Source organism: Phyllobates terribilis, unplaced genomic scaffold, assembly GCF_046119375.1.
Source record: "Phyllobates terribilis strain yellow unplaced genomic scaffold, ASM4611937v1 Scaffold_9__5_contigs__length_417890890, whole genome shotgun sequence".
In the NCBI taxonomy this organism is placed as follows: domain Eukaryota; kingdom Metazoa; phylum Chordata; class Amphibia; order Anura; family Dendrobatidae; genus Phyllobates; species Phyllobates terribilis.
In genome coordinates, this window is record NW_027362769.1 from 333606977 (window position 1) to 333629560 (window position 22584).

At 45.1% G+C, this 22584-nt stretch overlaps 2 protein-coding genes across 4 annotated transcripts in view; one reads left to right on the forward strand and one right to left on the reverse strand.

The window, feature by feature from the left end:
- Positions 1 to 1027, reverse strand: part of RSPH10B (radial spoke head 10 homolog B) — a 34001-nt gene extending 32974 nt beyond the window's left edge. Inside the window, exon 1 of one of the 2 annotated variants that reach the window (XM_073648003.1) lies at positions 560 to 1027. The gene's annotated coding sequence lies outside the window, so the exon portion shown is untranslated. The remainder of the gene's footprint in view (positions 1 to 559) is intronic. The other variant, XM_073648002.1, reaches the window with a different exon arrangement.
- Positions 704 to 20508, forward strand: EIF2AK1 (eukaryotic translation initiation factor 2 alpha kinase 1). 2 transcript variants are annotated; one of them, XM_073648004.1, is made up of 15 exons: positions 704 to 961; positions 2986 to 3141; positions 4856 to 4992; positions 5112 to 5149; positions 7647 to 7746; positions 7927 to 8007; positions 8999 to 9098; positions 9902 to 9959; positions 11276 to 11621; positions 14387 to 14495; positions 14792 to 14898; positions 14983 to 15100; positions 16291 to 16370; positions 19403 to 19636; positions 20332 to 20508. In XM_073648004.1, exons 1-15 carry the CDS (start codon positions 844 to 846, stop codon positions 20449 to 20451), a joined length of 1902 nt encoding a protein of 633 aa, XP_073504105.1. In that variant the 5' UTR covers positions 704 to 843; the 3' UTR covers positions 20452 to 20508. The 2 variants fall into 2 exon arrangements, with proteins under 2 accessions (XP_073504105.1, XP_073504106.1); XM_073648005.1 differs by lacking the exons at positions 704 to 961; positions 2986 to 3141 and adding an exon at positions 3179 to 3314.
- Positions 20509 to 22584: the final 2076 nt, after the last annotated feature.

The window sequence follows — 22584 nt, forward strand, 5'->3', positions numbered from 1 at the left end:
ACTGGAATCTAACCACTGTGATCAGAGTTAGCTCTGATTGCAGCAGTTTAACCTCTTATATGCCACTGTCAATTGTGACAGTGGCATTTAAAGGCCCAGGGGGCTGCTGAAGCCCCCTCATGTCTGCCATGGTTGTATCCCTATGCAGCCTGTGGCATAGTCATGTTACAATACTGCAGTAGTGCGGTGCATTGTGCAAGTGATCTCAGGTTCACGTCCTCTAAGTGGGAGGGAACCAATAATAATAAAAATAGATGAAAGTTCACATCACCCCCTTTATCTATGTTAAAAAAAAAAAACATAAAATCTAAAAAAAAAAATAAAATAAAAAAATAACCTATTGGCGGAAGGAAAAAAATGCTTTTTTGTCATTTTCCAAAATAAAAAAAGATCAGAAAGTTGTAAATAGTGATGATAAAACCTACAAATAACAAGGCCTGATACAACTCTATGGAGCCCACAAAAAAGCAAGAACCGCTGGGCACACAGCTGTGACACCGGGTCATGGTGTATGGACTTCCCCTTTAAATGTGACAACACACCGTCCTTCCCGCATTACCTCAATAATGGAAATATCCTCCAGGTGCAGTAAGATCTCCTACATATGTTTGGAAACAGATGCAGGTTAAGCGTCCAGTCTCCTAGCGTCCAGTCTCCTAGGCAACGTGAAACCACGTGATGCGTTAGACTAGAATAGAATGTATTCTATTTCCGGTTTGCTCACTTCCGGTAGTTGGAGGGCCTAGACAGTCTAGCCCGCTGTATGCGTTCTCTATGGTGGGCTTTGGAAGTTGCTGGATGACTGGAGCCGGGGTGGGATAGAGAGACAGAGAGGACGGGGGCATGTGCAGCCCCATGTCTGACAGCCCGGGATCCCCGGCCACTAGTCACGTGGTCATGAAGAAGGGCGGCGGAAACCCCGTGTTTGAGTACCCGGATGAGTCTGAGCTGGATCTGGACGGTGAGTGACGTGGCAGCTGCCGTATGTGATAATGTATCTAGTGCGCTGACTGTACAGTATGGATCCTACAACAATGATATGAAATGATACCTGGTTAATAGTAATCTAAAGTGCTGATAAATCCACTTGCAGATTAGCTGGGAAGAGCATTGGGGGCGTGTCCTGTAAGGAAGGCTGCTGAGTGCACTGACATGCCTCCAGTGCACATGCAGGCTAATTTGCATATGGTTTCATGGTGTGATTTGGTGCGGCCATGTCTGCCTCAGTTGGTCCTGGATGTCTGGGGGTCTCCATGTTTCCATGTGACCCTGCAGTCTATCCTTCCCGCTACTGTCTGTAATGTCAGGTAATAGGCGGCTGTCAGTCCGTCCGGAGCGTCTCCCAGCTGATAGGGAGCCGTTAAATCTCCATGTTGTGGGGCGTCTCCGTGCGGCCCAGCCTCGCCCTCCCTCCTCTCGGAGGCTTGCCACCAGCTGATAACGGTTATCTGTGGCCCATAGCTCGCTGATTGTCCTGTGTTGTGACCGGCCCCTATGGCACGTAGAGAAGTGAATACGAGGTCACGGAGTATACAGATTACTGAGGATCCTGCTGGTATTTGTGCCGGGCTCCTATATGGGCGATCACCCATCAGACTCCTCCGGCGTCGGTGATGTCCCACAGCCCAGACCTCCGCAATGGTGGAGTTGTATCTTCTCCGATTCTACAACCGAAGGATGAATATAGCACATTGCAAAAAAGCAGAGTGGTCTCGTTACAACGGCATCTGCCAAAGGGGTGGGATATAGGGGGCAATTATGGAATCGGGAGAAATTGGCTGGAGAATTTTGCCGGAGAACAGCGGCTTCACCCTCTAGACTCTGCATCCATTACTGTCGGATGTGGTGATGTTTTTCGGCAAATGAAGTGTCAGAGCAGCGGGGACTGCCTGTCTGTGACGTTCTCGACCACATCTAAAATAGTCTGTATTGGAGAAACCTGTTCCACCGGAGAGGCCAGATGCATGAGCTCCAATATCAGGACTCCCCACCATGTTATCTGCAGGGCAATGTGTACTTTTACTCTGGGCCTCCATCATATGGTTCGCAGTGTTTGCTTTCCCATAAATCAGGTGAAAACACCACTATAATATCCATTATTAGAAAGTGCATTACTCACTCTCCCCAGGTCCATGGCTAAGTCTCCTCTACCAATTCCGGGGTCTTATAGTCTGGAGCGCTGATGTCACATCGGCAATGATTAGTGGCTCTGCCCAAGTTGACGAGCCGCTGGGCTCACTGGCTTCAGCTCGGTCATCGTGACATCAGCGCTGCATAGGACACTGGGGAAGACATAGCATCGGACCTGGGTTGGGTGAGTAAGGCAGGGCTTAATTTTTTATTACAAACTGCAGGCAGGAAAAAGGGGTTTTCTGAAATTGGAAACCCACTTTAACGCTGCCTTCACTGGTAAACTAGTTGTTTTTAGTCCTGGGGTCAAACCGGACAGAGGACATCGTCAACATAGAGTCTGTATGTTCTGGAGGTTTCCTCTGGTCTTGTAGTTTTCTTCCTAAGAAAGGCAAACTGGTCTCCTATGAAATTGCCCCCAATGGGTGAGTGATAGGAGGGTAGGCTGCTGGCTCCCCTGGGGTGGGACAGGACTGTAGGCTGCTGGCTCCCCTGGGGTGGGATAGGAGGGTAGGCTGCCGGCTCCCCTGGGGTGGGACAGGAGGGTAGGCTGCCGGCTCCCCTGGGGTGGGACAGGAGGGTAGGCTGCCGGCTCCCCTGGGGTGGGACAGGAGGGTAGGCTGCCGGCTCCCCTGGGGTGGGACAGGAGGGTAGGCTGCCGGCTCCCCTGGGGTGGGACAGGAGGGTAGGCTGCCGGCTCCCCTGGGGTGGGACAGGAGGGTGGGTGCTGCCGGCTCCCCTGGGGTGGGACAGGAGGGTGGGTGCTGCCGGCTCCCCTGGGGTGGGACAGGAGGGTGGGCTGCCGGATCCCCTGGTGTGTTACCATTGTGATAGATTTATTTTTTTATTTTGCAGAATCTGATTCACCGTCCGACCTCCAAATGGTCAGAGGCCGATGGCGTCTCCCGAATGTGACCACCGTCCCCAACCAGCTGCTGCTCGTGTCTTTGGTGGAACATCTGTGCTTCGTCCATGAGCAGACCCCGCACCGCTCCAAACACCTGTTCAGATGTAAGAGTGAGCCTGTCTTTTATCTGATCTACCCTATAGATGAGGGCAGGACGATCCCAGGAGTGGGGGAGTCCGCTCGCTTCTGACGTTTGCTCCATCGCCGCCATTGTTGTCAGCAGCTGATCGGCCCATGTGATCTGCAAGGTCAATGTACAAAAACGTCCTGTGTCTGGGTAAGAAATAGTCCGGCTGCAGGTGTGAACAGAGGGGAAAGTCCAGGCTTGTAGTGCCGGCCGCTGTGCTTGGTGTATGGCTGACTGTCCCAACATGCTGACATAAAATATCAGATTTTACTACCACACCCTCCACCGTCTGCAGCTATTTCATATCATTACATCATGGCCATGTGCAGACCCCGGCCCCCCATCCGGACACCCGGCTATGCACACGTCACACACGTCTAAATTACAGGGTTTTTTTCTTTCTTTTTTTGTTTTAAACATGATGCAAAAGCCAAGACTCTATTAAATGCATTTTTATGTTGAAATTTAGGTAATAAATGAGGTAAAGAGGATTGCTCCTCTTCCCTGACATGTCAGTCTCAGCGAATACTTTCCTAATTAAAAATACCATCTTTCCAAAGAACACACATGATTGTTGTACCTCTGTTATTCCTCCTGGAAATAAATATATATATAAAATCTAAAAATATATAAAATAAAAAATATATATTTTATAGAATATATATATATATATATATATATATATATATATATATACATATACAGGTGCATCTCACAAAATTAGAATATCATCAAAAAGTTAATTTATTTCAGTTCTTCAATACAAAAAGTGAAACTCATATATAGAGTCATTACAAACAGAGTGATTTATTTCAAGTGTTTATTTCTGTTAATGTTGGTGATTATGGCTTACAGCCAATGAAAACACTGTTCAACTTTTTGATGATATTCTAATTTTGTGAGATGCACCTGTATGTGTGAATATGTATAAAAATAAATATATTTAATCTAAAAATATGAAATATAATACTAAAAATAAAAATTTATATTTTTATTATATATTTCACCTAAATATATAAGATAAATATAATAAAAATCCATAATATAAAATATAATAAAACAAATATTATGTGTATATATTTACGCACATTTTATTGTATATTTTTAATATGTTTAGTTTATATATTTCTTTTATAATATCAAACATATTTGTTTTATTACATTTTATATTAGAGTTTTATTATATTTATTTTATATATTTGTAATATGTAATAAAAATATATAAAATAAATATGATTTAAAATGTTTTTTTTTATTTCATTTTAATTATTTTTATATTTATTTTATATATTATTATATATCACAAATAAATTATATGCTCAAAAATCCAGAAAAAGTATTGAAGCAGCTATTAATTTGTATCAATTCTTACAATAGGTATAAACACAATAAAATGCGTAGTGTGTGACAGATATAAATAATGACTGTTGACTGTATCCTTTATAATAATCGCACAATGCATATAGCAAAACAGCCTCAATAGTAAAGATGATAATACAAGGCCACTGACAAAGCAGGGCGAAACGTTTGCTGTGCTGCTTGATCCAGACAGCAGCTTAGTATGCTATTCTTTACCTACAGCGTCTTTTTTCCGTCTGAAGTACTACCCCATGGATAGTTAGTAAATATTGTTGTGACCCCTTTTAAGTGGCCGTGTTCCCCCCTTTGATGACCACCGTCTCTCCTCGCAGTGCTCTGTCAGACGTTCACTAGGATGGGCCTCCTAACCCCATTTGCCTTCAGTGATGAGTTCAGCACGGTGAGACTGCAGCACAGCACGGCCATCACTGAGCTGCTGAAGGCCGCGAAACGCCACATGTACAGCGAGGTACGTGGATACTTCATAGCTGACTATTGGGGACAGGGCATGCTGGGACTTGTAGTAGATGCATTGCCGTATATCTGATTATTGGTTGTCTAATTCTTGCCTTATTGTCATTTATTCAGGAAATAAGCAATGGTGACCTAAACGTCCATCTGAGCAGGTTAGTGCTAGTAGTATTGTGACAATATGGTCATACGTACATCAGGCTGTATATACAGTTGTGCTCAAAAGTTTCCATACCCCGGCAGAATTTTTCCTTTTTTGTTTCAGAGAATATGAATAACAAAAACCTTTTTCTCCACTCATGGTTATTGGTTGGGTGAAACCATTTATTGTCAAACTACTGTGTTTTCTCTTTTTAAATCTTAATGATAACCAAAAACATCCAAATGACCCTGATCACAAGTTCACATACCCCAGTTCTTAATGCCGTGTATTGCCCCCTCTAACATCAATGACAGCTTGAAGTCTTTTGTGGTAGTTGTGGATGAGGTTCTTTATTTTCTCAGATGGTAAATCTGCCCATTCTTCTTGGCAAAAAGTCTCCAGTTCCTGTAAATTCTTTGGCTGTCTAGCAAGAACTGCGCGCTTGAGATCTCCCCAGAGTGGCTCAATGATATTGAGGTCAGGAGACTGAGATGGCCACTCCAGAACCTTCACTTTGTTCTGCTGTAGCCAGTGACAGGTCGACTTGGCCTTGTGTTGTGGATCGTTGTCATGTTACATAGTTACATAGTTTATAAGGCCGAAAAAAGACAAGCGTCCATCCAGTTCAGCCTATTTCTTGTGCACTGCAGATATTCCGCAGCGTTGATCCAGGGGAAGGCAACAAAAAAACATGCGGTATAGGCCAATTTACATCATTGAGGAAAAATTCACTTCCCGACACCAATCTGGCAGTAAGATTAAATCCCTGGATTAATTAACTAAGCATAAGATGTAATTTTATTGTTCTCAAGAAAGGCGTCCAGGCCTCTCTTGAACTCATTAAGTGAGTTGGACATCACCACTTCCTCTCCCAGAGAGTTCCAGAGTCTCACGGCTCTGACCGTAAAGAATCCCCTTCTATGCTGGTGCAGGAACCTCCTTTCCTCCAGACGCATAGTGTGCCCCCTCGTCTTTGTCACCATCCTTGGTATAAACAGGTCATGAGAGAGATCTCTGTACTGCCCCCTGATGTATTTATACATGTTTATGAGGTCTCCCCTAAGCCTTCTCTTTTCCAATGTAAATAGGCCTAATTTTGACAACCTCTCTGGGTATTCTAGTCCCTCCATTCCCTTTATTACCTTAGTCGCCCTCCTTTGTACCCTCTCTAGCTCCAATATGTCTTTCCTGAGCACCGGAGCCCAGAACTGTGCACAATATTCTAAGTGCGGCCTTACCAGCGCTTTATACAGAGGAAGAACAATCTTCTCATCATATGCCCCTATTCCTCTTCTGATGCATGCCATGACTCTATTTGCCTTTGCAGCTGCTGCCTGACACTGGGCACTCCAATTTAATTTGCTATTAACCAACGTCCAAGTACGTCCTATGCGCAGCTTCCGGGCTGATCAATGAAAATTTGCCTCCAGTATTTGCTGACAACCTGCTGCATTCATATTTCCTTCAACTTTTACCTAGTTTCCTGTGCCTTTGTACCTCACTCATCCCCAAAACATCAGCGATCCACCTCCTTGCTTTACTGTAGGAATGGTGTTTCTTTCATCATAGGCCTTGTTGGCCTCTCTCCAAATGTAACGTTTATGGTTGAGACCAAAATTGAACTTTTTGGCCACATCACTCCAAATTACCTTGTTCCAGAAGTTTTGAGACTTGTCTCTGTGCTGTTTGGCGTATTGTAGGCGAGATACTTTGTGGCATTTGCACAGTAATGGCTTTCTTCTGGCGACTCGATCATGCAGCCCATTGTTCTTCAAGTGCCTCCTTATTGTGCATCATGAAACAGCCACACCGCTAGTTTTCAGAGAGTCCTGAATTTCATCTGATGTTATTTGTGGGTTTTTCTTTGTATCCCGAACAATTTTCCTGGCAGTTGTGGCCTACCTGACCGTGGTTTGGTTTTTACAGAGCCCCTGATTTTCCATTTGTTAATCACAGTTTGAACGCTGCTGACTGGCGTTATCAATTCCTTGGATATTTTTTTGTATCCCTTTCCTGTGTTATACAGTTCAACTACCTTTTCCCGTAGATCCGTTGACGATTCTTTTGCTTTCCCCATGACTCGCAATCCAGAAACGTCAGTGCTTGGATGAAAGATGCAATACTCTGTCTGGATCCCAGAAACTCACTCAGCTTTTATGCACACACACTGATTAAAAGCAAACAGGTCACAGATGAGGATGTTCCCTTTAGTAGCCATTCAAACACATTTGTGTAAAATTCTGTGCATGTAATCAGGCCAAAATCACCAGGGTATGTGAACTTTTGATCGGGGTCATTTGGATGTTTTTGGTTGTCATTAAGATTTAAAAAGAGAAAACACAGTAGTTTGACAATAAATGGTTTCACCCAGCCAATAACCATGAGTGGAGAAAAAGTTTTTTTGTTATCATTCATATTCTCTGAAACAAGGCCAAGAAAGGAAAAATTCTGCCGGGGTATGTAAACTTTTGAGCACAACTGTATATATTAATTCATCATTTCCTTCTCAGAGCAAAGGACGTGCTCGCCGAGGCCCAGACGTCCCGATACCTCAATGAATTTGAAGAAATTGCTCAGCTTGGAAAAGGAGGCTACGGGAAAGTGTACAAGGTCGGCTCAACAGAACTATAGGACGCTTGTACATAATAATCCATGACATACTAAATATAACAATATAGCTAATATATAGGGGTCTCTTTAGTAATTGGGGGCTCCTGTGTGATTTTTACTAGAATGCAGACATGGCATTGGGCAGTAATATTGCTCTGTGGATTGTTGGTTTTTGTTTAGGTCAGAAACAAGTTAGATGGTCAGTTCTACGCCATTAAAAAAATCCTCATAAAGAAAGTGTCCCGGAGAGACTGTAAGAAGGTAAGAGTTGTCAGGTGTCGTCTGTTCTGCTACTGGGATGGAGCCATGTTGTTGGGACATAATACTTTAGGGCGAGGACCTAAAGTGCTATACTAATTAATATAGGTGCTTTAGAGGGAATTTCTCAGCGGATTTTGTTATGTAATCTGAGAGCAGCACGGTGTAGGAGCTGAGACCCTGATTCCAGCGATGTATCACTTACTAGGCTGTGCATTGAAACAGCAAAATAATCAGTGTTTTATCAGCAGATTATCACTACAGGACTAGGTGTCTGGTAGTCCATCCCTGCCCACACCACGGATTGGTAGCTTTCTGTCAATATACACGGACAGCTGCCTATCAGTGATGGGGGCGGGGATATATGCAGCTCAGCATTCCCAGATCTGCAGCCGAGAAAACTGTGATTCAATCACAACTGCGACACCCAGTAAAATAAGTGATACATCGCTGGAATCAGGGTCTCTGCCCCTACATAATGCAGCTGTCAGATTCTTTGCAAAAACCTGCTGACAGATTCCCTTTAAGCCCGTGTATTGGCGCTATGGTACAGTTACTATGAAGCAGAATCTTGATGGATTTTGTATAGGGGCTAAATATTACCTTGTAATCATTGGAATAGTGGAGAAGATGAAAGAACAAGTCGCTGTTCTTGGTATAGAAAAATAAAACTTGTCCCATCCTTAAAGGAATTTCTAATAGCTGAGCCATTCCCCTACGGCTGTGGCAGAGAAGGGGGCTGACTTGGCTATTGGCGGGACAGGAGGGGGCTGACTTGGCTATTGGCGGGACAGGAGGGGGCTGGCTTGGCTATTGGCGGGACAGGAGGGGGCTGGCTTGGCTATTGGCGGGACAGGAGGGGGCTGGCTTGGCTATTGGCGGGACAGGAGGGGGCTGGCTTGGCTATTGGCGGGACATGTTGATTACATAACATACTCAGTAGGAAACCTTGACTTTGATGCATTTATTACATGCTGTATCCTCTCATTACCAGGTGCTCCGTGAAGTAAAGGTGCTGGCCGGATTACACCACCGGAATATTGTTGGTTACAATACAGCTTGGATGGAACATGTGCAGCCCCCGAATTCAAAATGTAAGGAACATTGTGTTTTTTGCACATTTTCTTATAATTTAAAGGGGTTTTCAGTGATTTTAATATTGGACGAGCGCTCCTTAGGAGATTGTTGGGGGTCGGACTCCAGCACCCTCACTGATCGTAGATGTTGTGCTGCCCCTACCCGCACCGTGGCTCCTTGGTTGTATACCAGCCTCTGCTCCATGCATTTTGTATTGACTTCACCCAATATTTTAGCTTTATAAATTGTACAATCCTTTTTAATTGTGAGATAACCCTATTGGATGACGAGGCAGTTAAAGGGGTCTGTAAAAAAGGTAAGTAAAGTCCGCTCACCATTGGGGTGTGGTGCAGTCTCAGCCTTGCTCGGATCCATCCAGGGCAGCCTGGTTCATGAATCAGAAAATAGGAGGCATGATCCAGCTTGTCAGGCTATAAACTTGAATAAAACCTAGCTTTTATTGAGCCATTAAAAGTTGCTGCTACCACCATAATAAGTCTTAGTGCACCCAAGGATCACAGCTGTCTCGACATGCAGTCTTAATCATGGTCTGACCATGGATTTTAATTTCCCTTTAATTGCAGATCTAGTTAAAGTCTGTGGATAGACTGTACTTCTGAGCATCGTCTGCCCTACGTGCCACCATATTGCACTCCCTTTCTGGGGTATTCTCCCCTAGAAGTACGGCAGATGATAGAGCCCAGTTCACTTAAAGCACCACTCCAGTGTTTTTTTATTGCACCGCTGGAGTGGCGCTTTAACATACGTTTCTCTTACGTTTTGCAATGCCGTAAAACCTCTGTTTGTGCTGTGATTTCAGGTAAGCCGGTTCCCTCATTACAGGCTATTAAAGGTTCCCCCGACCACAACTCTGAGGAGTAAGTATAGCCCCCTCCTATTATACTGATGTCTCCCTTTTTATAATCTTATATTTTATAATCCGTAGGTTTCATATTAAAGCATCTAGTTATGACATATTGGGGTCTTGTACTGGATACTGAAGATTACGTCCAAGTTTCCGATCATTCTGCAGCATTGCATCCCCCTTAAGAAAGCAATGCCAAGGTGTAATTCTAATGCCGCCACCTTTTTTACCATTAAGCAAAAAAATGCTTTGTTTTTTTTTCTGCAACAAAATACACAATAGCAATCTGCTCCAATTTATTGAGGTTTTTTTTTTTATGTAGATTTGAAGCTCATTTTTTTTTTTTTTTGTGCAGAAATGCTGGGAATCCGCACCGGATAGCTTACACATTCTACCCAATCTGTAGACAGCATGTATCAGACGCCGGCTGTATGAACACAGCCAGGCTGCAGCGTTTCAGAGAAAAACATACTTTCAATAATCGCCAGCAGACTAGTCGGACAGGCAGGTCCCCAGCGGCTTCTCCCCGCCCACCACCAGTGACTGATAGATCTCTGCCTGTACATGCATGTAGTCAGAGATCTGTCAATCCAGGGCAGCGGGTGGGGAGAATCCGCCAGGGACCCGCCTTTCCGACTAGTCTGTTGGCGATTATTAAAAGTATGTTTTTCTGTGAAGTAATGGAGTCAAACATACCGGGCTGAGATTGTACTTACCAGTGCCCACTGATGTGCGATATGTATCAGCTATCAGGTTCACTTTGAAAATACAAATGTTTTTTTTCCAAGCTCTACATGAGCCCAAAAGGAGAAAATGCACCAACACAAAGCCAAATTCATCACATCGGGCAGGAGTTTTCATGAAATCGCATCCATGTTGTTCAAAGTGTTAAAGACAGCGGGTTTTCTGCCCAAAGAAATGCAGCATTTACGTTATGTGTGAACTTGGCCTTAGGACATTACATCAGTGCTGCAATTCCAGAATGCTTTATAATGGTCTGCTAGGATCTTGTTTGGGATCCTGTCGCCTATCCATGTCATTTTGGTGCCCGGCAGTCTGCTCTACCTTAGTAGATTGTGTAATTCTTGCACCATACTCTGGTCTGGGGTGGTCAGACCATGCAAGCAATCTGGTAAATGCTGCTCAGCCCCTCTTTTGATTGACATGGATGACGTCCCGTGGATCATCCTCCAGTCGCTTGTAATCTTGTCCCTCTCTGCATAGGACTGACCATGTAGATCAAAAAGAAGCTCTGGCTTCACATTATTGCGGTTGTTAATTTTATCGACGGATCATATAATGCTAAACCAATGATGTCCATCATTACAGGCATCCTAGGGGAATACAAAGCGTGGAGAGCAGCGACGGCTCCATTGTGTTTGCCGACTCAACAGATGGAAACCAGTCGGTGAACATGGCCTCCATGGATAAAGACAAGAATTACACTAACGGCAAGATCAGGGACATCACTATGTCGGACATCAGCCCCCGGGGGACTAAAGACCCCAATGTCCGGTCCAGCACTAATATCAGCACTAAACATGACACCTCCGCGGAGCTGTGCCCGAGAGACAGGTGCCCCTTCAACTCTGAGGATGACCTGGATGATGGCAGTGATTCATCGTGTGATGACGAATGCCCCCAGAAGGAGCTCTGCCTGCACCGACACTTTGAGGTACAGTTATATGATGTCCTCCCTACTAACGTGCACTGACCGGTCAGTCACTGCGGCTTTATTCTACACGTACATGGCCATAGCCAAAAGCTGATGGCCGTCTGATCTCGCCTATGGCTGGGAAAGTGTTTTTGAAGATCTGGAACCATAGTTGGACATTACTTGGAGCTTCACCCACAACCTTATACAGTCATGACCAAAAGCGTTGGCAGGCTTGAAGTTGTTCCAGAAAATGAAGTATTTCTCCCAGAAAATTGCAATTATACACGTTTTGTTATATACATGTTTATTTCCTTTCTGTGTACTGGAGCAACACAAAAAACAAAGAAAAAAGGCAAATTCCTAAAGTTTACCACCCATGGCACCATAGCTAATCTCCCTGGATGTGGACGGCAGAGAAAAATTGATGAAAGGTTGCAACGCAGGATAGTCCAGATGGTGGATAAGCCGCCCCAATCAAGTTACAAAGAAATTTAAGCTGTCCCACAACATTTTAATGAAATTAAACGCTATGGCAGGGAGACACCGGAGGGAGGACGCCACTGCTGACACAGAGATATAGAAAAGCCAGACTTCAGTTTGCTAAAATGTACGTGAGTAAGCCAAAAATCCTTCTTGGAAAGCATCTTGTGGACAGATGAGACCAAGATAGAGCTTTTTGGTAAAGCACATCATTCTACTGTTTTACCATAAACAGAATGAGGCCTACAAAGACAAGAACACAGTACCTACAGTCAAATATGGTGGAGGTTCAAATATTTTTTATGGTTGTTTTGCTGTCTGACTGTGTGCAAGGCATCATGAAATCTGAAGATTACCTAAGTATTTTGGGTAGCAATGTAGCGCCCAGTGTCAGAAAGCTGGATTTGCGTCCTAGGTCATGGATCTTCCAGCAGGACAATGACACTAAACATACTTCACTAAGCAGCCAGAAATGGATGGAAACAAAGTGCTGGAGAGTTCTGAATTGGCAGCAATGAGTCCGGATCTAAATCCGATTGGACATCTGTGGAGAGATCTTACAATTGCTGTTGGGTGAAGTCGTCGTTCAAATATGAGACCTGGAGCAGTTTGCAAAAGAAGAATGGTCCGAAATTCCAGCTGAGAGGTGTAAGAAGCTTATTGATGGTTTTAGGAAGCGATTGATTAGTTATTTATTCCAAAGGGTGTGCAACCAAATATTAAGTTGAGGAGCCAACAATTTTGTCCGGCCCATTTTTGGGGTTTTGTGTGAAATTATGTCCAATTTGCCTTTTTTTTTCCTCTGTTTTTTTGTGTTCCAGTACACACAAATGAAATAACCATGTGTATAACAAAATCTGTGTAATTCAATAATTTTCTGGGAGAAATACTTCATTTTCTGGGAAAATTTCAAGGGTGCCAACACTTTTGGCCATGACTGTAGCTGCTACTGGATAGGAGGAACTAAGATAAACTCCCCAAACTGCTGTTCTAGGGGGCTCCCTACTACACGGCCATTCTGCTGTTATAGGGGGCTCCCTACTACACGGCCATTCTGCTGTTATAGGGGGCTCCCTACTACATGGCCATTCTGCTGTTATAGGGGGCTCCCTACTACATAGCCATTCTTCTGTTATAGGGGGCTCCAAACTACATGGCCATTCTGCTGTTATGGGGGGCTTCAGCTTACACGGCCATTCTGCTGTTATGGGGGGCTTCAGATTACACGGCCATTCTGCTGTTATGGGGGGCTCCTGACTACACGACCATTCTGCTGTTATGGGGGGCTCCTGACTACACGACCATTCTGCTGTTATGGGGGGCTTCAGCTTACACGGCCATTCTGCTGCTATAGGGGGCTTCAGATTACAGGGCCATGCTGCTGTTATGGGGGGGCTCCAGACTACCCTGCCATTCTGCTGTTATGGGGGGCTCCTGACTACACGACCATTCTGCTGTTATGGGGGGCTCCTGACTACACGGCCATTCTGCTGTTATGGGGGGCTTCAGCTTACACGGCCATTCTGCTGCTATAGGGGGCTTCAGATTACAGGGCCATGCTGCTGTTATGGGGGGGCTCCAGACTACCCTGCCATTCTGCTGTTATGGGGGGCTACAGATTACACGGCCATTCTGCTGTTATGGGGGACTCCTGACTACACTGCCATTCTGCTGTGATGAGGGGCTTCAGACTACACGGCCATTCTGCTGTTATGGGGGGGCTCCTGACTACACGACCATTCTGCTGTTATGGGGGACTCCTGACTACACTGCCATTCTGCTGTGATAAGGGGCTCCTGACTACACGGCCATTCTGCTGCTATGGGGGGCTCCTGACCACACGGCCATTCTGCTGTTATGGGGGGCTTCAGCTTACCCGGCCATTCTGCTGTTATGGGGGGCTCCAGACTACCCGGCCATTCTGCTGTTATGGGGGGCTCCAGACTACCCGGCCGTTCTGCTGTTATGGGGGGCTCCAGACTACCCGGCCATTCTGCTGTTATGGGGGGGCTCCTGACTACACGGCCATTCTGCTGTTATGGGGGGCTCCTGACTACACGGCCATTCTGCTGTTATGGGGGGCTTAAGACTTTTATTTAATCTTATGGGCACAATCCTTATTGTAAAACCTAAGTATCTTTAGGACCATGTATTCTTTTTAATAAGAGTAATAAAAACTTCTAAGTAACAAATAATTTGGAGCAGAACAGTACATGGAACTTCTGAGCCCTTCCTACCTCTAGATCGCCCTTGTTCTTCATGCATGCCCCCTGTGATCAGTATCCACTTTCTTGTTTCCCCAGATTCAGTACCACTTGATGTTGCACATACAGATGAATCTCTGTGAAAGGTCTTTGTGGGACTGGATTGAAGAGAGAAACGAGCGATACAGGAAAGGGGGCGACTCGGCCAGTAAGTTTTTACATAAGTGTCGCATCCTCCTGTATTTGTATGATTGGTATTGTTGGATTATTTCTTCCTCTATACTAGGGGCAGCATCCGAATTATCTAAATATTTTGCTCTGCTGAGTTTGATATTTGTGTGTCTGAACGATGTGAGATAAGGGATTGTGTACAGCGCTGCAGAACATGCTGGTGCTATCTAAGTGACATATACATTGTCAAGCCTGTCTGCCCCCTTGGTAACCTATAATGTTTAGAGATGCTTACTTTTGGTAATGTGTATTTTTTACCCTGTCTACCCTCAGGATGCTTTGACTATGTAGATGTCCAAAGTGCTCTGAGCATCTTCTGTCAGCTCCTGGAAGGCGTGCGATACATCCACTCCATGGGTGTTCTCCATCGAGATCTGAAGGTACGGGATACAATCGTCTTGTGCATTTGCTGTGTCCGTTTGATGACCCAGTGCACATGGACACTTCTCTCTGTTTTGGTGTAGCCAAGAAATATTTTCTTGCAAGGGCCGGATCTTCATGTTCGTATCGGTGACTTTGGACTTGCATGCAGAGACATTTTACAGCACTCGGATCCTTGGCTAGAGAAAGATGGGACCAATAGTAAGTGAACGGGTCGCACTACATTATTAAAGGGGTTATCCAGGTTTTTAAAACACTTGCTCCAGGATAAGCCTTCAGTGTTAAAATGCTGTGAATCTGCCCTTACCAGCGTCTCGCCTGACTGACTGCTCTTACCAGCGTCTCGCCTGACTGACTGCTCTTACCAGCGTCTCGCCTGACTGACTGCTCTTACCAGCGTCTCGCCTGACTGACTGCTCTTACCAGCGTCTCGCCTGACTGACTGCTCTTACCAGCGTCTCGCCTGACTGACTGCTCTTACCAGCGTCTCGCCTGACTGACTGCTCTTACCAGCGTCTCGCCTGACTGACTGCTCTTACCAGCGTCTCGCCTGACTGACTGCTCTTACCAGCGTCTCGCCTGACTGACTGCTCTTACCAGCGTCTCGCCTGACTGACTGCTCTTACCAGCGTCTCGCCTGACTGACTGCTCTTACCAGCGTCTCGCCTGACTGTCTGCTCTTACCAGCGTCTCGCCTGACTGACTGCTCTTACCAGCGTCTCGCCTGACTGACTGCTCTTACCAGCGTCTCGCCTGACTGACTGCTCTTACCAGCGTCTCGCCTGACTGACTGCTCTTACCAGCGTCTCGCCTGACTGACTGCTCTTACCAGCGTCTCGCCTGACTGACTGCTCTTACCAGCGTCTCGCCTGACTGACTGCTCTTACCAGCGTCTCGCCTGACTGACTGCTCTTACCAGCGTCTCGCCTGACTGACTGCTCTTACCAGCGTCTCACCTGACTGACTGCTCTTACCAGCGTCTCGCCTGACTGACTGCTCTTACCAGCGTCTCGCCTGACTGACTGCTCTTACCAGCGTCTCGCCTGACTGACTGCTCTTACCAGCGTCTCGCCTGACTGACTGCTCTTACCAGCGTCTCGCCTGACTGACTGCTCTTACCAGCGTCTCGCCTGACTGACTGCTCTTACCAGCGTCTCGCCTGACTGACTGCCCTTGACAGCATTCAGAGACGTACAGCAGCCACAATGTCTGTAGGAAACAATAGTGTCGAGATGTTCATTGACTTCTATGGGGGGAGTGCTCCAGGCATAATGTAAGGGAGGGTGGAGGAGGGGAGTTGTGCCCATGGTGGATCCTGTGTTATCGGTATGTATGAATTACCCTTCATTGTAATTCTACTTAATGTGTTCTCTGCTTCCCACTAACTGCAGATTCCACACACACATCAGGAGTGGGTACCTGCATGTATGCGGCACAGGAACAGTTAAAAGGATCACACTATGATTTTAAGGTAAAGAGATTAATTAAATTATTCTTACAGCCCCACATTCTTTTGTCACCATCTTGAAATAATTATTCAGGTGGTATTTAAAATAGGACCTGTCACCAGATCAAAAGTGTCCCATTTTTGCTTGTATTGTATTATCGCTGCACTCATGTTTTTTTTCCCTTTAAATCCACCATACGGTTCCTGAGATATGGACTTTTGTTATTTTGTTCTGATTTTTCTAGTCTTTATCGAGGGGGCGTGGTCACAGGGCAATAATGCAGAGCAGCCTAAAGACCCGCCCCCGAGGATCCTGTAAGCCACGCCCCATTGTAATAAAAACACAGGCAAACAAAAAACAGCTGATTACTCAGGAGCAATGGGAATAAGAACAAAACTGGTTACTTTTGACCTTGTGACAGGTTCTCTTTAACAGCTTTTACTCAGGAAAAAGTGATTTATACATGGAAGTGGTTACTTTTGAGTTAAAAACTTTCACCTTCTCCGGATACGGACTCTTTTTCTTTTCTTTTTTTTTTTTTTTTTTATTGTGGTATGTTATTTCCAGTAATGCTTGCCGGATTTACTATGTATGTGTCAGGGATGATGCTGCCTTCACTAGCTCTCCTGTATCCGCACAGCTTCATTCCTGTACAGGAATCTCCTTCAATAGCTCTTTCTGTCAGTACTCATCCTGTGCGATCCCTCCAGGCCCTTTCCTGCCTTTCTGCTCTGCTGTGTGCTACTTCTAACATTTGCAGTGTTTATTCCATAAATGCAAGTTATTACCTCTCCATTTTTGATCACTGGGTGCAGCAGTTCCATAGATAACGAATGGAGCGGTGGTACACATGAAGCCATCGCTCCACTCAAGAAGGGTGACTCCAGAGCCCCTTTATCAGGATTGGTTGAGATCCCAGCGATTAGCAAGGTATCAGCTATGCTGTGGATAGGTGACAATATATATTGTCACCCTTTTAAGAGAAGGGAGGACAAGAGCAGGGAGCAGTGTGCTATCTTATGCCAGCAGCAGCAGGACAGCCAGCTATGTAAAAGAGTTACAGACTCTACAACAGCAAAATGGTATTAAATTGTCTATAAAAGTCTATTTAGATTTTTGGTTTAGGAAATAAATACAATAAAAAATAAAAAAAAATCTGTGCAAAATTGTCCATAATGATTAAGGCATGTGTTGGATTTTCAGAGCCACAATATATATCATGAGTTTTTGACATCATGCATTATATTTTCGTGTAACCTGATAGAAGTTTTAATGTATATTGATTCACATATTTTGTTTCATGCTTTGAGTTCCATTGTAATAAATCAATTCTTACTAACCGGAAACTGTCAAGAAGCAGGACGGCTACTGCTGACATTAATTTCTGATAGAGATGTTTCCCTAACACTACAGATTTGGTAATAGTACGTTGTTTTGCTGCATGGTGCATTTTTTTTTAAGCTAAACAGACAAAATTGGAGTGGTGACTGGATGACAGCAAATATTGATTACAGGAGTCACAGAAGGATGGGAGTGCAGTTCTCCGAGCGCTGTGTCCCCAGGAGATCTTCTGACATGGTTTGTCTTGTGAGCTCTGCTGCCTTCATGCCTCCATCAGACGAAATCCCCTGAGGACACAGCAGTCCATCGCGAAACATAATGTTCAGAGTAGAGGAGTGGCGGTGCCGTTCTGGGAGGTAAATATGCTTTTTTTTTTTCTTATTTTATTAAAGGGGTTGTCCAGTAACTGGACAACACTTCTTTTTTTTTTTTTTTTTTTTTCAAATTAGAGTCTCCATTGTAAAATAAAAAGAGAATTTTGGGTAATCGCCGTAAAATCGCTTTCTCAGTGCCTTCATTGGGGGACACAGGTCACCGTGGATTCTGGCTTGGGCCTAATGACACGTTCCGGCAATCTCAGCGGTGGACAGTTGTTGTCAGGGTCTCTCTTTGGGCAAGTGGTCCCTCAACACATCTGTCAGAAGTGGGGCATACCCGACATCGATCTGATGGCGTCTCGGATGAACCACAAAGTTCCTAATTTTGCGACCCCTTGACAGGATGCCCTGGTCATTTCCTGGTCTCAGTTACAACTTCTGTATGTGTTTCCACCACTTCCCCTGATTCCCAGACTCATCAAGAAGATCAAAGTGGAAGGGGTAACAGTTAACCTCGTGGCTCCAGACTGGCCCAGAAGAGCCTGGTCCGCAGAGGTAGTCAACCTGCTCGCAGACATCCCCTGGAAACTCCTTAATCGCCAATATCTACTCTCTCTCGGGGTCACCTCTTCCACCACAATTATCAATGTCTCAATTTAATGGCATAGCTGTTGAAGCCACAGTCTTAAGTGAGGCAGGATTCGTGTCCCAGATCATCATGACCATGATCAAGGCGAGGAAACCCTCGTCCATGCTTGGAAGGTGCACCGCTGAGATTGCCGGAACGTGTCATTCGGCCCAAGCCAGAATCCATGGTTACCTGTCCCCTCCCCCCAATGAAGTGATAGAGAAAATAAGATACTCACCTCCTACAGCGGCGCCATTCCAGCAATTTTGGGTCTGCTGGGTTTCGTATGGCATTATTATACCATGTGAGCTGATCAGCAGCCACTATTGGGCTGCAGCGCTCTTCATTTTCTTGGACGCAGTGATTCCTTCCTTACTTCTAGCAGCCTGATAGCGGTTGCTGAATTGCTGCTGGGCTCACTTGGCATAAAAATGCTATGCAAACCATGGGAGACCCAGCGCCGTCATTGCTTGAATTTTGCCAGTGTAAGATGTTAGTATCTGTTGTTTTTATATTACAAAGGGGATTACTTCATGTTAAAAGGGTTGTCCAGGTAGTGGAGAACCCCCGTTATGCACATTGGGGGCATTCGAAAGAGGTTTCCAGTAGTGGACTACCTTTTTTAATGTAAAGTGTGGCATTACTGAACAGTCCCCATGGGGCACCTTTTTTTTGCCGTGATAACTAAGGAACCACCAGCTGCAGAGAAACCTTTATTTTAACAAGTACATAGGAGGTTTTCCTTTAATCTTTGCCTTGTGTCTTGCAGTCTGACATGTACAGTGTTGGCGTCATATTACTAGAACTCTTCCACCCATTCTGGACAGAGATGGAAAGGAACGATGTATTGACGTCTCTCAGCCGCGGGATCGTCCCTGAAGTGTTTGAAACGCGTTGGCCGGTGCAATGTACATACGTTAAGTTACTGACCAGCGCCGACTGTTCACTACGTCCATCCGCTGATGAAATGCTGAAAAGCGAACTCTGCCAAGAGAGGGAAAATGTAAGCATGCTGGAGCTAGTCTCTTAGTGAGCCAGCTAGTACTTTTGACCTTAGCTGCCATTTTTCTCCAACTTGCACCGAAAACCTGCTATTGGATTTTAGCTCTGGTGTGGATTTTATCTCCTATTGCTGATGTGCAGGGAGAGCGTACCTGACCCTGTGTTACTTAGCACCACACTTATACTATATTTGTCATAAGAAATGGGTTCAGATCTTATAACCTACTTATGCTACACTTCTATATGGCATATATCATTGCTGCATGTGAATATTGAACATTTTTTGATATCGTATGAAAAGAAAATGGTCAATTATTCACTTTTCGGGACTGTGTGACCCCTTCCCTCCCTACAGTCTCTTTATGGGGGGGGGGGGGAAATGCACTAAATAGAAAGGGGTGGGATACAATTTCGCTCAACATTAGACCCTGCATTTAAGGGGTAGATGTGAGGAGACCTCTGATTGGCTGAGCTCGGCTTTGGGACACATTTACCAACTCTGCAGAGTTAGAAAAACCGTCTATGGACGATGCATCTCTGATGACCAGTCCAAGGTCGATCTCCAGCAGCTTCTTCTCGCTCCAATCTCTCCCTTTGCCCACAGCGTGTCAGGGTAGAACGTACACGGCCGTAGTAATGCAGCCAATGTCTTGTTTCTGCTGCCCATGCTTGACTTTTCTTTAATTCCTTTGGCAGGTGATTCAGGATCTTCAGCAAAAAGTTCTTTCTTTAGAGGAGGAGAATGAGAGACTGAAGAAGAGCCTTGCGTTATTACAAGGACAGATGTCAGGCGGAGATGGCGGCCTCCAGCTTTAATAACGTTCTTTTCTGTTCACTGAATTTTATTGTAAATAAAAGTTATTTATGTACAAAGTTGTACATTCATTATTGGAAATTGGGACTCCTGGGCAGGGCAGTGATACCTGGTGGCTAGACGGGAGTCCTGTGAATCTTACTTTCTGGCATCCCAGTGCAGATTATGATTAGCCGGAGCTGACGTTGCACAGGCGACGTTGCACAGGCGACGTTGCACAGGCCCTGACAAATCAAGTGCTTACTTGATGTGTGTCTTTTCTATATCAATCTCTCATGTGGTGCTGTCATGGGAGAAGGGGAAAAAATCTTAGTTACTTACTGGTAACGGGATTTTACAGAGCCCATGACAGTACCACCTTAGAGAGGGTATCCGCCCATCAAGGACAGGAAACCTACTGATAAAGGGTAGTACTTCGCCTCCGCATCAGTTGGGTTTCAGAGCATGAGAGGACCTCCGGACAGTATGTTAGTACACAACTACCACCAATAAAACATTGCTCACTATACATCCATATATAGTGCCCACCACTTGGTGATAAAAGGGAGGACCTATAAGGGTGCTGTCATGGGCTCTGTAAAATCCTGTTACCGGTAAGTAACTAAGATTTTTCCCCTTCTCCCATGACCGTACCACCTGAGAGATTGATATAGAAAAAACACCTTAGGGAGGGATCACCGCTTGTAACACCTTTCTCCCAAAGGATAGATCAGCAGATGAGGATAGATCAAGTCGGTAATGGTTGTGGAAGGAGATGACCATGTTGCTGCCTTACATATCTTGTCGATAGACACTTCCGTCTTCCCAGCCCAGGAGATCGCTACAGCCATGGTTGAATAAGCCCTCAAGTTCCCTGGAACTGACACATTACTGGAAGAATATTCTAAGCTAATGGTCTCCCTGATCCATCTAGCTATAGTGCCCTTTGTAACTTTGAGACCCTTCCTAGCTCCCTGGAAGGACACAAACAAAGCTTAATTCTTCCTCCATTGTTTGGTTACAGCCAAATATTCTACCAAAACTCGGAACATCTAGGGTGTGAACTTTCTGCTCCTCTGAATTTTTAGGATTACTAAAGAAAGAAGGGAGAACTATTTCCTGGGTTTGATGGAATTTGGAGGCTATTTTTGGGAGATAGACCAAACCTGGTCTAAGTGTAACTCTGTGTTCAGTGACCTGGGTGTGTGACAAAACAGCTTCTTAACTTAATCAGCCAGACTTCTAGATTTGTTAAGCCAAGAGAAATGCACTATAGTGTTTGTGCTTGACTTTAGAACTTGTGTGTTTCTTTGGTGGGTCAAGAAGGACAGACCAGTATTTGTATAACCCTGAATGTTATCTTCTCTTGGTTCTGAAACAATGATGTTTGTTACTATGTTAATTGCATATTATAGTAACGCCAGCTAGATGTTGATTTAAAGAGCCCCCCCCCCCCTGCTATGTCGGCTGTGTGGGTTGATTAAAGGCTCAAACAATGAGACCTGAGCCCTATGGAATAATACCCTCCCCAACCCTTGCCCTGTGGATGTGTACTTTAAAGAAAAAATGTGAACTATTTAAGGAACATATGCCTCTGGAGATTTGAAACAGAGACTTGAAAGAGACTTTACAAGGAGAATCAAAGATCAGACTCTCTTCAGACCATCAGCTTCATAGTATGGCTTTATCCAAAGAGAGACAGATTTGGATTCTACATGATTACAGCCTAAGGGTATATGTCCCTGACTGGAAAGATACGGATCTGCTCCATTGACCATCAGAGGGCCCATGGATACATTTGGGGAGTCCAGGTTGGGACGATGAAGTCACCTGGCCCCATGTATATGTTTTTTGAAGTTGCCAGGTGGGACCCTCCGGTCGCCTGGAACCCATGGAGACATTTGGAGAAGTCAGATTGGGACCAGCCGGTCATCTGGGCCCATGGAATCTCTGAGAGTACCTCGATGGACTGTCAGCTTCCGAAGCTTGCCGCTACCTCCTCTCTGTGGGGGCCCGCCAAAAGCGGGGGGCCACTGGTTGATTTAGTTGGTCCTGGAAGTCCCAAAGTCGCAGCTGTTCTATCCCAGATGTGCCAGCGGAAGGGTGAGGGTGTTATGTAAAATCTTGGGTATTTGCTGGGACTGTTCTGTGTTTAT

Excerpts from the sequence above, each read along its gene's own strand:
- EIF2AK1 (XM_073648004.1), top strand. The coding sequence starts at position 844 with ATGTGCAGCCCCATGTCTGACAGCCCGGGATCCCCGGCCACTAGTCAC. Across the intron at positions 5,150-7,646 it reads CTAAACGTCCATCTGAGCAG|AGCAAAGGACGTGCTCGCCG; the intron begins GTTAGTGCTAGT and ends TTTCCTTCTCAG. Across the intron at positions 8,008-8,998 it reads CCCGGAGAGACTGTAAGAAG|GTGCTCCGTGAAGTAAAGGT; the intron begins GTAAGAGTTGTC and ends TCTCATTACCAG.